The 15221-nt window shown below is 38.9% G+C and overlaps 1 protein-coding gene across 1 annotated transcript; it reads left to right on the top strand.

Moving 5' to 3' along the window:
• Window positions 1–6258: 6258 nt before the first annotated feature.
• il34 (interleukin 34) lies at window positions 6259–15152 on the top strand. The gene is made up of 7 exons (XM_013138989.3): window positions 6259–6919; window positions 9483–9617; window positions 10900–11000; window positions 11122–11199; window positions 12392–12568; window positions 12899–13061; window positions 13920–15152. Exons 2-7 carry the CDS (start codon window positions 9578–9580, stop codon window positions 13973–13975), a joined length of 615 nt encoding a protein of 204 aa, XP_012994443.1. The 5' UTR covers window positions 6259–6919; window positions 9483–9577; the 3' UTR covers window positions 13976–15152.
• Window positions 15153–15221: the final 69 nt, after the last annotated feature.

A 15221-nucleotide genomic window follows, 5' to 3' on the forward strand; every position in this document is an offset into this window, starting at 1 on the left:
TACACAAATGTACCTTTTAGTATGACAATAACCAACACTGACAGGCTAAATCTACACAGGAGAAAATAATGAAGTGTTGCTGAGTGGATCACTTACAAGTGTTTTTTAACGTTGCAAACAAGACTTCACAATTTCTGTGCAATATAACACTATGACTGTCTCCCAGTACAGTCTCAAGAGCATGGAGGAGATACCAGGAGACGGGCCATTACACAAGGAGAGGTGGATAGGACTGTAGAAGAGCATCAACCCAGCAGTAGGACCGGTATCTGCTTCTTCGTGCGAGGAGGAACAGGAGGAGCACTGCCAGAGCCCTACAAAAAGACCTCCAGTGGGCATGTTTCTGACCAAAGTGTCAGAAACAGACTCCATGAGGGTGGCAGGAGGGCCCAATGTCCTCTAGTGGAACTTGTGCTCACCGTCCAGCACCATGCAGCTCAATTGGCATTCATCAGAAAACACTAGAATTGGCAGGTTTGCCATTGGCGCCCCATTCTCTTTACAAATGAGAGCAGGTTCACACTGAGCATGCGACAGACGTTAATAGCCTGGAGACAGCGTGCTGAATGTTATGCTACCTGCAACACCATCTAGCATGACTGGTTTGGCGGTGGGTCAATGATGGTCTATGGAGGCATATCCTTTGGAGTGTCGCACAGGCCTCCACTTGCTAGTACCCAGACTGCTGTTAGGTGCCGGGATGAAATCCTCAGACCCATCGTCAGAACTTATGTAGTTGCAGGGGGCCCATGATGAAATTCACACAAATTGGAACAGCCTGTGACAATTATTTACAATTATTATTTATAATTTTTTCAATTATTTACTTTGATTTTTGGTGTGACTTAGAATCCAGCCTTCAATCGGTTGGTGATTTTGGTTTCGACTGACTGTTGTTACATCATTTTGTTCTCAACGAATTACAGTGTACTGTGAAGATTTAGATTTTTTATGTATTTTGTTCATCAAGACCCAATGTGTGATTTCAGTTAATTTTGGAGCAGTGCATAAAAAGATGTGTATCCTCTGAAGCACATCTAATGCTGGGATTATGTTTAATATACTCAGGACACAGCTCAAATGCATTTATTCTTCTTTTACAATTTATACTTTAAAAACGTTCACCCGGCACAGCCAGAGAAGGACTTGCCACCCTTCAGAGCTTAGTTCCTTTCTAGGTTTCTTCCTATGTTTAGCCGCTTTTAGGGAGTTTTTCCTAGCCACTGTGCATCAACCCTGTTGTGGCTTGCTCTTTAGGTTTTCAGACTGGGTGTTTTGTGAAAGCACTTCGTAACAACTGCTGATTTAAAAAGGGCTTTATAAAATATATTTGATTAATTGATTGATTGCTGGCATCCTCCCCATGACTCCTGGGTAATCGACGAGCTGGATTCAAACCCTAGTCTCAAAATCTGCTATCTGCAAAGCAATGATTTTACCACTGCACTATTCAGAGCCCCCAGAAAATGTCTTACTGACCTTTCCTGAATGGTAATAGGGCCAACAAAATATAGACTATTCATCATAACATACTGCATCTCTAAATTCATATCTATGTTATTCATATCATATCCAAATCTTTAAGCAAAGAGGGTACTGACCTGCTGACGAGGGTCTGGGCTAACACGGCCCTATGCTTGGGCTTGTCATAAGACCAGATCACAGGTGTGACAGCTTATTCCGAAAAGGCAATGTTCATGTTAGGAATGACTTGGCAAAATCTTACAGACTTGAAATGTGTTTCATACTTAATCATGTTGGTTTAATACTAGTAAGACATATGTTGTTGTGATTCAGGTTTTTGGATATTAAAACCTAATTTCAATATTTGAAAATATTGGGCAAAGATGTACAACATCTGACGCTAACATTGAATGCACCAAGGGTTATGTTGATTCATGTCCTTTTAATTTTTTCAATGTGTCACTAAACAACAGACCATACTATTGTGCCATACTTGAGGTTAGAGTTGTGCCTTTCTTGAGGTTGGTGAAAATGCCAGGAATATAGGTAGGTTTGCGTAGAACATAGAAATGTTTGCAAAGTAATAGTGTGGTATCTTTCTAAGGAACTGTTTATGCATATTTGTGTGATTAGTGTCACACCCCAGTGGATGTTGGTTTGGTTATCAGGGCATAAATAAGACCTTTTTCATTGGAATTCTGAATTCATTGACCACAGTATTTTTTTTACGATAACTCTGAAAGCTGTTGTTTTCAGTGTGCAAGTGAATCTGATAGCTCAGAAGAACATAGGAAAGGAAGTGGGCAGAGCCAAGCACGATCTATCAAGATCCTATAGGAAACCTGTGGCGCACTGTAGCACGTTTAGAAACACTGAAATTGACGTCTACGTAACATGATTCACTCTGTTCATAATAAATTCTAATTTGGGGAAAAGAAAACGGTATCGCGATTAGTTCTGTTTAATCGATATTAGAATAGCTCCATAGCATATATATTTCCTTCACCTGGTCCATCAGTGGTTTAGGGGTGCGGGCCAACATGCTGGCATCAACGACACAAAAGGCTTGATGCCTGAAATGCTAAAATGTCCTCCCTGTTCACCAGTCTCTCTTGATTGTCAACTTGATTTTCTTAACATTATTTGACTATACTGTCTTAAAGTCATTAAAGAGGGTGGGGGGGGTTGGATTTATTACACATTAGATATATTTATTTATATTAGATATATTCTCCACATTAACTTACTTAAACCCTATTTGTCAGTGTGCTCCACTTTATAATATTCTTAACTTTATGTAAAGTATTATTTAAATAGTCAATTGGTTTTGTTTATATTTTTTTCCACATACTTATTTTTTTGAAAATGTTAATACACCCTATATACACCGATCAGCCATGGGGTGGCTGTAGTCTTTTAATACACCGATCAGCCATGGGGTGGCTGTAGTCTTTTAATACACCGATCAGCCATGGGGTGGCTGTAGTCTTTTAATACACCGATCAGCCATGGGGTGGCTGTAGTCTTTTAATACACCGATCAGCCATGGGGTGGCTGTAGTCTTTTAATACACTGATCAGCCATGGGGTGGCTGTAGTCTTTTAATACACCGATCAGCCATGGGGTGGCTGTAGTCTTTTAATACACTGATCAGCCATGGGGTGGCTGTAGTCTTTTAATACACCGATCAGCCATGGGGTGGCTGTAGTCTTTTAATACACCGATCAGCCATTGGGTGGCTGTAGTCTTTCAATACACCGATCAGCCATGGGGTGGCTGTAGTCTTTTAATACACCGATCAGCCATGGGGTGGCTGTATTCTTTTATGATGTTCTGTGCTTTCATAAGGTATCGTGTATACAGTAGATGCCTTGCACGGAGAGGAGATTGCAGCCGATGACTTCACCACCCTCTGGAGGGCCTTGTGATCAGCAGTGGAGCAGTTGCCGTACCAGGCAGTAATGCAGTCTAAGAGGATGATCTCAATGGTGCACCTGTAAACGTTGGTAAGAATTTTTGCAGACATACCAAACTTCTTGGGTCTCCTATAGTTGTTTTAGGGCAGTTTTTACCACCAAGTCTGGACCAAGTGAGGTCATCTTTGATGAACACACAGAGGAACTTGAATTCATAGACTCTCTCCACTTCAGCTCCATCGATGTGTATGGGGGCATGACCCCCCCTCACCTCTTCCTGAAGTCCTCAATCATCTCCTTAGTCTTGCAAACATTGAGAGAGAGGTTGTTGTTCTGGCCCATTGTCAGACCTTACACTGGTGCAGTGGGCCCTGGGTTCCTCCTGGTGCAGGACAATGCCCAGCCTCATGTGACCACAGTGTGTAGGCAGTTCCTAGATGACAAAGGCATTAATGCCATTGACTGGCCCTCACGTTCCCCAGACCTGAATACAATTGAGAACCTCTTGGAAGGTTATGTATTGTGCACCTGATGCCGACAAGTAGCACCACAGACTGTCCAGGAGCTCAGACTGTCCAGATGTTGCCCAGATGTTGTTGGGAGTGCATTCAGGCACATGGGGGCCACACACACTACAGAGTCACATTATGAGTTTGAATCCAACCTTTGATCGGTTGGTAATTTTGGTTTCCATTGACTGTTGTTACATCATTTTGTTTTCAATTAATTACACAATGTACAATAAAAATGTTGATCTTTAATATTTTTCTTTAATTGAGACGTGATATGTGATTTAAGTGTTCCCTTCATTTTTTTGAACAGTGTATATTACAAATATTATATCGTAATACATTTCGGTGTGCAATTGTCACATGTCAATTAGCATTAGCAAGACTGTCTACACAAAATTAATCAACTAATAATACAAAAGCCTGAATGGTAGCATTTTTTGTCTGTTTTGAAATGATCCACCATTTTAATCCACCGTTTTCTGTAAAAAATTGCAAGACATGGAATCCTATTAGAAAAATAGATGTGAAATGGTTGCCTACATAACTAGAATGTACACTAGTCTATGAGAAAGGTCACTTGAACACAAAAGGGCCACAAGGATTCTGTAAATACATTTAATCTTTTTACTTTCACAGGATGTGAAAAATTCATTTTAATATGGGCTTCAAAATACATTTGGTAATGTATTTTCTATACAAAATACATATTGCAATGTGAGCATGTTTTTCAGTGAAATACAAAGGAATAAAATGTGAAATACATTTTGATACCTGAAATGTATTTTGAATAAAGTTAAATGTATTTAATATACAGCTCTGGAAAAAATTAAGAGACCATTGCAACTTTTTCTTTCCTTTCCAAAAAAGTTGTAAAGGAAGGTTTTGAGTGAGAAACCGAAGGGTTAAAATTAAGAGACCAATGCAAATTGAATGCTTCTGTTCCTCACTCAAAACTTTCCCTTTCAACTTTTTTGGAAAGGAAAGAAAATGTTGCAGTGGTCTCTTAATTTTTTCCAGAGCTATATATTCATCATACATTCTACATGCATTTTACATTGCAAAAATATATTTATTTTCCATATAGGGGATATCACCTGAACACAACAGGGTGGTTCCAACTGCCACTTGTTTGAGGGTGTAAGGTAGGAAATCAATGCGGTGGAGATGGACATTTCCGTAATTAAAGAGTCATTGGTCTTCATCTTCTGGGATTTCCCCCCTGACGTCCCTTTGTCTGGACAAGCAGATGGTGTTTGGTTTGAGTATTTGGGGTCTGCATGGAATGCCCCTAGCTTGTGTAATGATGACACAAAGTAGCCTACAATGATTGGAATTTTTTTTAATAAGACTGTAGTATATTTACCCCTGTTTTAGATTTGATCTACTTTTGCACCTCCCCCATAACCCCCCCCCCCCATAAAACCCAATAATTAACATACTGATTTTATGAGTTCTGTGCTGCTCTATTTAGACTAGAATGCCGCCTAAAGAAACTGGTACACCACTACATTACAATGTTACCTATAGATTGGTGCTCTACTACATTACAACGTTGCCTATAGATTGGTACTCCACTACATTGCAATGTTGCCTATAGATTGGTGCTCTATTACATTACAATGTTACCTATAGATTGGTGCTCTACTACATTACAATGTTACCTATAGATTGGTGCTCTACTACATTACAACGTTGCCTATAGATTGGTACTCCACTACATTGCAATGTTGCCTATAGATTGGTGCTCTACTACATTACAATGTTACCTATAGATTGGTGCTCTACTACATTACAATGTTACCTATAGATTGGTGCTCTACTACATTACAATGTTGCCTATAGATTGGTACTCCACTACATTACAGTGTTGCCTATAGATTGGTACTCTAATGCACAGGAATGTATAATAAATATACCGGTAACTGTGGAGCAGACTACAATATTCACTAAAAACATTTATACCCAATAGACTTGAATATTAGCTGAGACTAGTAGCCTAATCTAGTAGACTATGATGTTTGATATCGAGACAGGTACTCTGAAATGTTAATAGCTAAATAGACTGAGTGTTTCAAGTAACTGTTAGCCCAGTGCCCAATCTATACTGGAATGTTAAAGGTGCCTTTAGATGTGAAAACAATATTTTATCAGAGATATAATGGCTTTCACCAGTCAATTGTTTTTTTTACCCTCCTAGGTCAGCTATCGCTCTCTCTGTCTTTGTACCATCAAAACCTCAATATTCTCACAGTAGATCAGCAGCAGATCTGCCTCAAAAATTCGACTAAAATCATCTAACCACACCTGTAACCACTCAGGTATAATTTGCTATTCCTGATATGCCTCAGTACCACAGTAAAAAGCCCAAAGAAAATGGTCATCCACGCAGGCGTTTGTCGCGGGACAGTTTGCTAGAGCAGGCGTGCTTTGTTCACAATGGACTCAGTCCTTAACATATACAAGTAATGTTAATGTCATACGATGATAATAGCCAACGAAAAATGTCTGACATGCCTGAGTGATTGTAGTCCACTAACTTTGAAGCACATCCACGTTTATAAGCCAATGTAGCCTAATGTGACGTCCTCACATTAGGACGACCACGAAAGTGTTCCGTCAAGGACGATATATAATTTGGGAGACGTAGGCTTATGGAAAGTGAAAGTCAAAATCTGACATCATCGTTTGCTAGAAGAGCATGAGCTTGTTCAAGATCGTATCATACGTACCTAGACAAGACGACCACAAGGGCAATTTATAAATATTAGCTCATTTTGGAGAGCTGTCGGCAAAGAAACAAGTTTTTCGAGATTTCATCGACGAAGGCTTTGCTTTGCGTGAATAATCTACGCGATAGAAGACGGACAATTCGTGCAATTTTCATTAACCAGAAACCTACGATCTGTTTCCAAGGCTGGCAAGTTATTTGTGTGACCATGTGTGCTTCTTATATCTGCTGCGCATGGTTATTCTGAAGATACTGGAGTTGTGTCAAGTTTCGGCGGCGTTACAGGTGTGTTGTCGCAGGTGAATATGAAACATTTGTTACAGGTTACACAAATATTGTATATGTGCATAACTCAATTTGCTTAACTCAAACGTTCACCATCGTTCTAAAAAGAAGTTAAAATTATGCATTATTCATCACTAATAAGCATACATCTACAAAATCCTTGTTCAGGTGATTGATATATAGATTAGATAGATATAGATAGACTATATACATAAACTATATGTATATAAACAAAATATATTGTTTAAAGGGTTTAATTTATGTGCATTCATCTTCAATACATTGAATTCATAGTGTTAGTGGAATTTAAAATACGATGGCTCGAATGTGTTATTGATCTCATAGCAGCTTTTTTCTCTAGTAAATTTAGATGGCTTGACTGTTGATTTTACTACTGCAAAGTTAGTGAACTGTTACTAATGACTTAAAATGTGTATGTGAAACTGAATACACTCACTCATTCATTTTAAGTTTATAATGAGGGTTGACATTTTGCATGTACATTGATACTCAGCTACACAAAGATCAAACACATTGTTCTACAATCAAATAATTTAATTATCGTTTTGTTTTTTCACTGCTGAATTCATTGTCCCAATGAAAGACAAAGTTAATCTTGCTGTCAGTGCTAAAGATGTATGAAAACAGGGATTTCCTTTGCAGGCCAGTGATAGTGCAGGTTGGGTTGCACAATTCTGGTAAAGTTCCTGGTTTCCCAGAAATCCCAGTAAATTCTGTAATTATTTTGGAAATCAGGGATTTGGGGGAAAGTTATAAAAAAATTCCACTGTTCCATGCAAATACTTCAAAATAAGGCTTTATAGTGTTTGTAATATATTAAGAGCGAATAATTGATTAATTTATAATGAAGAACCCAGGCATATGTAAACATTTTCTTAAGACTTTACAGGCATGTAGGACTATTATTTGTCAGTGTAAGCCTGCTCCTTTTGCTATGCATTGTTTTAATTTCATATAAATACCAATGTGTATGTGTCATGTCAAATTCTGGCACCGTACTTTACTTTTCTACAAGTTATTACAGCAGTCATGGTGATGAATTTTAGGCCTAGGGCATTAGTCAGTTGTATATTAATTTCCTTAAATATTTTGGGAACTGATCGCTTTACCAGATTTTTAGGTACAAAAATACTATTGAGAAATGGGATTCCATAATTCACCTATGCTTTTGGATATTTTGTGATTTATATCATGTGTGGCTTTTCACACGTCAAGAAACAAGTTGTTTCAAACATTTCTAAAACAATAATAAGCTGTTAAGAAGTAACATCTGAAATGTGACTTTTCTGGCTTTTTGAGCATTATGGAGAGCAATCACTGTGCCTTACAAACAAAACCAATCTGCAAATTATTTTAAATATATTACAAATATTAAACAGAAAATAATTCATTGCATAAGTATTCACCCCTTTGATATGAAACACCTAAATGAGCTGTGGTGAAACCAAATGTCTGTAGAAATCACGTAATTAGTTGAATGGTTCTACCTGTGTGCAGTTAAGGCATTTCACATTATTTCAGATTAAATACACCTGTCTCTGGAAGGTTCCACAGGTGGTCAGTACAATTCCTAAAAAATCTACATCATGAAGACGAAGGCACCAATCAGGGGTAGGATATAAGAACATTTCCAAGGCATTGAATATCCGGACAGTAAAGTATTTTATTAAGAAAAGGAGACAATATGGCAAAACTGTGAATTGGTCTAGCACAAGCCTTGCCATCCTACTGAGTATCTGGCACTAGTTTGGGAGACAACAAAGAGGCCTATGCCATTTCTAAAGGAATTACAGTCTTCCACGGCTGAGATGGGAGCCACTGTGTATAAGGCAAAAATAGCCTGGGTACTTCACAGAGTATTCTTTATGGTGAGAAAGGCAAAAAGAAAGAATAAAACTCAGATAAAATCTCATCAAATTCTAAGACCAAGAGGAAGAAGATTATATGATTTGTTGAGAAGATTTTTTAGATTTTTGGCCTCAATGGTAAGAGTTATGTTTAGCGCAAGTCTAACATCACACATCATCCCTACTCGGGCTGGCGGCATCATGTTGTGGGGATGTTTCTCTGAGTCAAGGCCTGGAAAGCTTGTGTAGGTCGAGGGCAAAATAGATGCAGCAAAGTACAGAGAAATTCTGCAAGAAAGTCTTCTAAAATCTGCCAGAGACCTGGGACTTGGGAAAAGATTAATCTTCCAACAGGACAATGGCTCAAAACATACAGCCAAAGCAGCTCTGGAGTGGCATAAAATCAAAAAGGCCAATGTTCTGGAGTGGCCAAGTCAATGCCTGGACCTCAATCCAATTGATGATATGTAGGAGTAACATTTCTGATGACCAAAGGTCTCCATCCAATGTGACATAGCTTTAGAAATTATATTGAAATCAAAATCAATTTTAACATCATGTCCAGGGGGATGAATACTGTAGCTTTTGATTTCTGTGATACAGCCTAGACTAGGCTTTATGTGGTGTTCACTGGAGGACTATTTATAATTATTAACCAATCTTAATGAAACCAGGGGAGAAAGTGAATGTTGAACTGTCTGTGTTGCAGGTCAACTAGTAGCGAAAAGTTCACTGTCCTCTGAAACAGAGTGTACTCTGAATCCAAGGCCTTCAACGTGTTACAACGGGGACCACAGTTGGAGGATGGTTCAGTCTACAGCCTGGCTCCTAGGGGCCCTATTAGGTAAGAGACGTCTAGGGGTGCATGTGTATTTCTGAAGAATTTAGGCTGGGCTCATGTCACGCTGACCTGCAGCAGCTCCCCTGGGAACTGTGTCAGGCTCAAGGCTCGCATATTATCAGTAAATACTTCCTAATGTAGTTGTGTGAGACCACAACAGAGATCGTTGGTGGGACACAAGTGGTGTTTCTCCCAGTCTTAATAAATTCGGCATGCTTGTGTTGCAATGGACTGAGTGAGAGGCTGTGACATCAGCCACTTATAAGCTCACAGAGCTAAGAGCCCATTAAGAGTTTGAAGAATTGCATCTGTCCACTGACACTGTTCTTAATATAATTGTACATAGTTCCATATATCTAGAAGAACTTTTGAAAAAGAATGTCAAGCTAGAAATTGCCAAAGAGCCGTAGTGTAGAAAACATCTATGGGTTTGATCAGTTCAGGCATTGCGTAAGTCTGTTTCTTGTTGCAAACCAAAGAGCAAGCGGTTTAACCTAGGTATCGTTTTATCTTTCTAACCACATCCTGTAACAGAGAGAGACACACACAGGACTATAAAAGGAGATGAAGAACATACATTGAAAGCAAAAGAGGGGTTGGGGTGACTCAGATATATGGATATCGGATGTTTTAGCTCCCGACTGTAGACTCAGATTGTGCGGTAAGGCGCATTTATAGAGCTTTGGGAAGTGTTTTTAAAAAGTCTTTCGAGACTTTGCTGACTCTGAGTCTCTATACAGTGGTCTCTGTCAAAGCCCTTGACCACAGTATGTAACCACACTGATCAAAAACAGACTGGCCTGGACTGCATGTCACCACTCCACACTTCCAGTCCAGAGGAGGAAAAAAAAACGGCAAAACAACCTCAAATCTGAAGTAGAGGATCTGACGGAATAATCCTGTGTCTCAAAAATGATAGCAACAGTGTTCCAGTGCCGTTGGTGTGTTTTGAAGGTCTCCTGCACTTGACAACATTGTTACTGTGATGAAAATAAGTATTTACTTTGTATGGTAATCCGTCTCGTCGAGATGAGTCCGATGGAAACAGGAGGTAGTGGTTGAGCGTCAGTTATTTTAGCACTGCTGTCAGCCTGCTACCTAGTGGTCTAGCTAGCAGCTACGGCCTTTCTTTTTACTGTGACAGATGTCCCAACATCTGTTTATCATTTGCTTGGTTCTGAAGCCCATATAGCTTTTCTAAACCAGTGCAAAACACCTTCACAATATTCAACAGTGTCAGTGAGAGATTGACATTTCTGATGATGTTGTATGTGTGTTGTCATAGGGTTGATCTGGGTACTGCCTGTGTCAATGACACCTACCACTGCCCAGTGCACGTCTTTGAGGACACTGGAGAGTAAACTCATCTGCAGACGGCGTTACATGGTGAGAAATGGAAAAGAGAGACAGTGACTGGCTAGTCTGGAATATTAATAAAATGATCCATATCTATTAGACGTGACTCTTGTGTGGACAGAGGTGAAAATATTTCCTGTCTTTTTAACAGAAGCACAATTTCCCGATAAATTACACCATCAGAGTTCACTATGAGGAGGTCCTCAGGCTCAGCAACGTCACCAGGCTGGTGAGTGCTTTCCTTTTGTTTCCCAAACTTTAGTGTTATCAGTCAACTTGTACTGCTTTCAGATAGGAAGTATCTAGGCTTTCATACCATTATCCCAGCATACAAATATGGGTACTCCATTGAATATACACCATCTAGAAATTCATGATTATTTTAAGCAGGTATTCATTTACAAGAATACCATATTTTGAGTGTAATTATATTAGGCCTACTATTCTGTACAGTCTAAAGACTACATGGAAGTGCCATGCAAACTATATGAATGGTTTGTAAAAAAAAAAAAAAAAAAACGTTAGAATTCTACAGAACAAAACACTACTGCGTTCTTGATAATGTTATCTTTGAAGTAACTGAGACCGGTTTTGGCATAACAGCAGCGTAGCTTCTGCCCTGGTCCTTCCCCTAACAGTTACACCTGCATAGATTGCATAGGCACTTCATTGGCCCTGCTCTCCCTGATAGGACTCCCACTGGGTTCTTCAGTCCACTGAGTAACTGAAAGCTTAAATTCGTTGTTTTGTTCTTTTAACAAACAAGATAGTACACTTGTGATTTAGGCTATTGCATGCACTGATCATTGATGGACCAGCAAACAAATTAATGGGGTAGGCCTAATTCCCCTACACAGGCTACATATTTGCCCAACCAAAAATGTATTACCAAATATAAGGACATTGATTGTTTATTATGTAGGTTACAGGCATAAGAGTAGGCTACTAAGCAAGTGAAGTGCAAAACTAATACATTTTTCACCTAAACAACAAGTCAGCAAATATAATGTAGTCATTCATATGAGTTAAAAAGCAGTTCAGGGATGTTATATTTAAATCTTAAATTAAGAGGTAAAGGTTACTACCCAGTGATCAAAAATGATCAATTAAGGTCACTGGTTAGTTATTAACTCCCTTTACCCTGGTCATTTACATGTTAATTAGGAACTTCCCATAACTGGTGAACACAGAATGGCAAATTTACTCTGTACCGTTACACATCTGCACAGAGGTTGGTGGGAATTTTAAACACGAGTACAGGAATTGTTGCCAACACTACACCTTGGAAACCTTTCTGATGTACGGAATGTGAAATAGTTGAAACAGGTGTCCTGGTAAAGATGTCGGTATCACCCTATACGCCGACCTGTTCATCTCCAACCATCCCACTATATATCACGTCTTTGTTCTCCTCCCTCCAGAGGGTGAGGGTGGAGGAGGAGAAGGACCTGCAGGATGTGTGGCTGTTGATCAACCAAGAGGTGTTAAAGAGGCTCTTGAGGGTTCTTCCAGAGAGACACCCCTCCTACAAGTACACCGCTGACCTGGAGGATCTCTTCAGGAAGGTCCAGCAGTTGTTCCCGCCGCCGAGTGATGAGGTGTGTATGGGTCAAGCAAAGACAATTTACACAATGCATGCGCCGATGGTGACCGTGCAGCAACTATTACCAGTAAGTAAAAGTATAAAGTACTTAACTGAGGAGTAAAGAAGCCAGAAATTACCCAATTACTGTATTTTACTTTCTGCCAATGCACTTTATAATGGTTGGCAATTTATAGCATTTATTGTCTTGTAGGCAGCAAAGCTGTCAAGACATTAATTTGATGTCACTCCCATTGCTGGTGCAAAATGTTAGAAGAAAGACTGACCGTATTATCACCATCACTACTCTGGTGAACAAAAGTAACAAAATACGTTTATGTTTTAGAGAGAGACACCAGAGCTAATAGAGGAGATCTACAATAGAGTGAAGGACCCCAACTCAAAAGGCTGGAGGTTTGTGACCCCGAAATCCCTGCTGGATAACTGTTATCGGACAATGCACTGTCTCTTTAAAGACTGCTTTCCAAGTCAAGATGGAGAGCAAGACTGTAAGTATATTTTATTCCTTTGCAATGTAAATAACTTGGCCGTACCTATTTGCTTAACCACTTAAAATTCAATTACCCACTGTCCCTCAAGGGTGTACTTTTCCAGGACATTTCTGTATCTCGCCATTGCTACTTTAGCCTTTTCCCCAGAAACACAAACTTACTTAACTGGTTTGACATACTGTGTATGGGCATGTTGTGTTCAAGTGTGTCTTTATAGACAATGGTTTATGGCACAGTTACCTTTGAGGTCTGCGCCCATAAAGGAGAGGTGCTTAGACCTGTACTGTGCATATCAAGTGTTAGGCTATTTATCAGTGTACTTTTCCTAAATATCTAAACAATACTGGGCTATTGCATAATATCTGTATTCAGTCTCTTCGACTGTAATTAAATGCTTAAATTGAGAGAAGCCTCGCTTGCAGATTTCGACACTGTCTTCTAGGGTGAGGTGTTGGATGCTTTCCAAGTGTCTTTGGAAAAGTTTGTTACACAAAATATTGAGTTAGTTTAGGGTGTTGTTTGACAATCCTGTGGTGCATGTTTTAGTTTTTGCCCTAGCACTCAAACACCTGATTCAAATAAAAAACTTGAAGATTGGTTCATTACGTCAGTCAAGTGTCTAAGTGGCGGGGCAACATTTGAATCAGGCGTGGGAGTGCTAGGTCACCCCTTGGGTTCTCTGGACCAGGATTGGGAAACACTGATTGGCTTACTTGATGGCTAAGGTCAAAGAAGGCCAAACGAGTTTCATTTAGTGCCATTGATCATTCAAGGCCGTAATTTATAACAAATATTGACATATGATTTTAAGTGACTGATTATTGATCTTAGTGACTGACACATTTCTCCCTTCAGATTGTAGCTTCTCTTACTGGCGGAAGGGCAGAAAAAGACAACTACAGGACACCTGAGGAGTGCGTTATTTACAAACAGTGCCAGTACATTTCAATATTAAGAGTTCCTGCATGTTAATATCCATTCTTGTGAAGTCTTGATCTAATTGCATGAACCGTATACCCTGAAAAGAGGTACTGGTGATTCAGTGGTATGCAATCTCCACCTGTCATTATGGATTACTGCTGTCCATACATTCTCATCGCAGATTTTTTTTACTCACTTTGAAAGATGCAGTCAAGGTTTTTTAGCCACTGGTTGAAAAAGTGGCACTTGTTGAGCCGAAAAAAATGTGGCCCCTGAAAATTGTGTACCATGTCATCATTGTGTACACGTCAACGTGTGGCCTGTGTGTGCCGATTTGTGACGCCAGTCAAACCACTTGCTTTCCCACTTTCCATTCCATGGCAAACTGATATACGATAGTGATTCTATATGCATATTTAAGCAACACATTAAACATCCAGCCCTGAAAATGGCCGGTTGAAAAACAATTTTTGTTAATTAGAAGTATGCATCTTCAGTGACTTGACCTGCCTACTGTTTTTATTTACACATCATTCATTGCATCCTACCAACCTAGCCTGTCTGTTCGCTGGTGTTTTATTCTAATTTTAATTGTTTTCATGTGTATTTATGATGTACTGTCTGCTCATATTTATTATATCTTCAGATGTTTATGTTCTGAGTTTTGATTGTTGGTATTAAGTGTTTTTAGACAGTTGTATGATATAGGGAAGGTGGTTTATTCTTTTGAGTTATTTGTTTTTTGGAGAACATTTCTAGGTGACATACTGTACATATTACCAATTTATGTATATTTACAAAATAAACAAGAAAACAAGAGCATAGCTACTTTCTTTATAAATATATTGAATGTGTTCAATTGTTAAAACATTTATATTTCTTTGTTCTATGTTTTTATATTTGCTTTAAGGTGTTTTGCTGACTTGCAGGTTTAGTCAGGAAATTCCAACAATGTCCAGCTACTCATGGATTAGGTGTTATTTACATCAATACTGAATTATCTACTTGTGCAAAGCAAATCGAAAGAGTTTATTCTGTTGTATAAAATAATGGATTTTTGGATTTTAATAACAGTCAGATTAAATGAAATTGTTTTTTATATACACGTGTCAAATTATTTATTTTGAAATGTATTATGTGACACCCATTGTGGAGAATAAATCACATTGACTGTCAGCACATTGTGTTCTCATTTTAATATAGTGAAAGATTTTTTGTTTAATATCTGCTAAATAA

Source organism: Esox lucius, chromosome 19, assembly GCF_011004845.1.
Source record: "Esox lucius isolate fEsoLuc1 chromosome 19, fEsoLuc1.pri, whole genome shotgun sequence".
NCBI lineage: Eukaryota > Metazoa > Chordata > Actinopteri > Esociformes > Esocidae > Esox > Esox lucius.

Excerpts from the sequence above, each read along its gene's own strand:
- il34 (XM_013138989.3), top strand. The coding sequence starts at position 9,578 with ATGGTTCAGTCTACAGCCTGGCTCCTAGGGGCCCTATTAG. Across the intron at positions 9,618-10,899 it reads GCTCCTAGGGGCCCTATTAG|GGTTGATCTGGGTACTGCCT; the intron begins GTAAGAGACGTC and ends GTGTTGTCATAG. Across the intron at positions 11,200-12,391 it reads TCAGCAACGTCACCAGGCTG|AGGGTGAGGGTGGAGGAGGA; the intron begins GTGAGTGCTTTC and ends TCCTCCCTCCAG.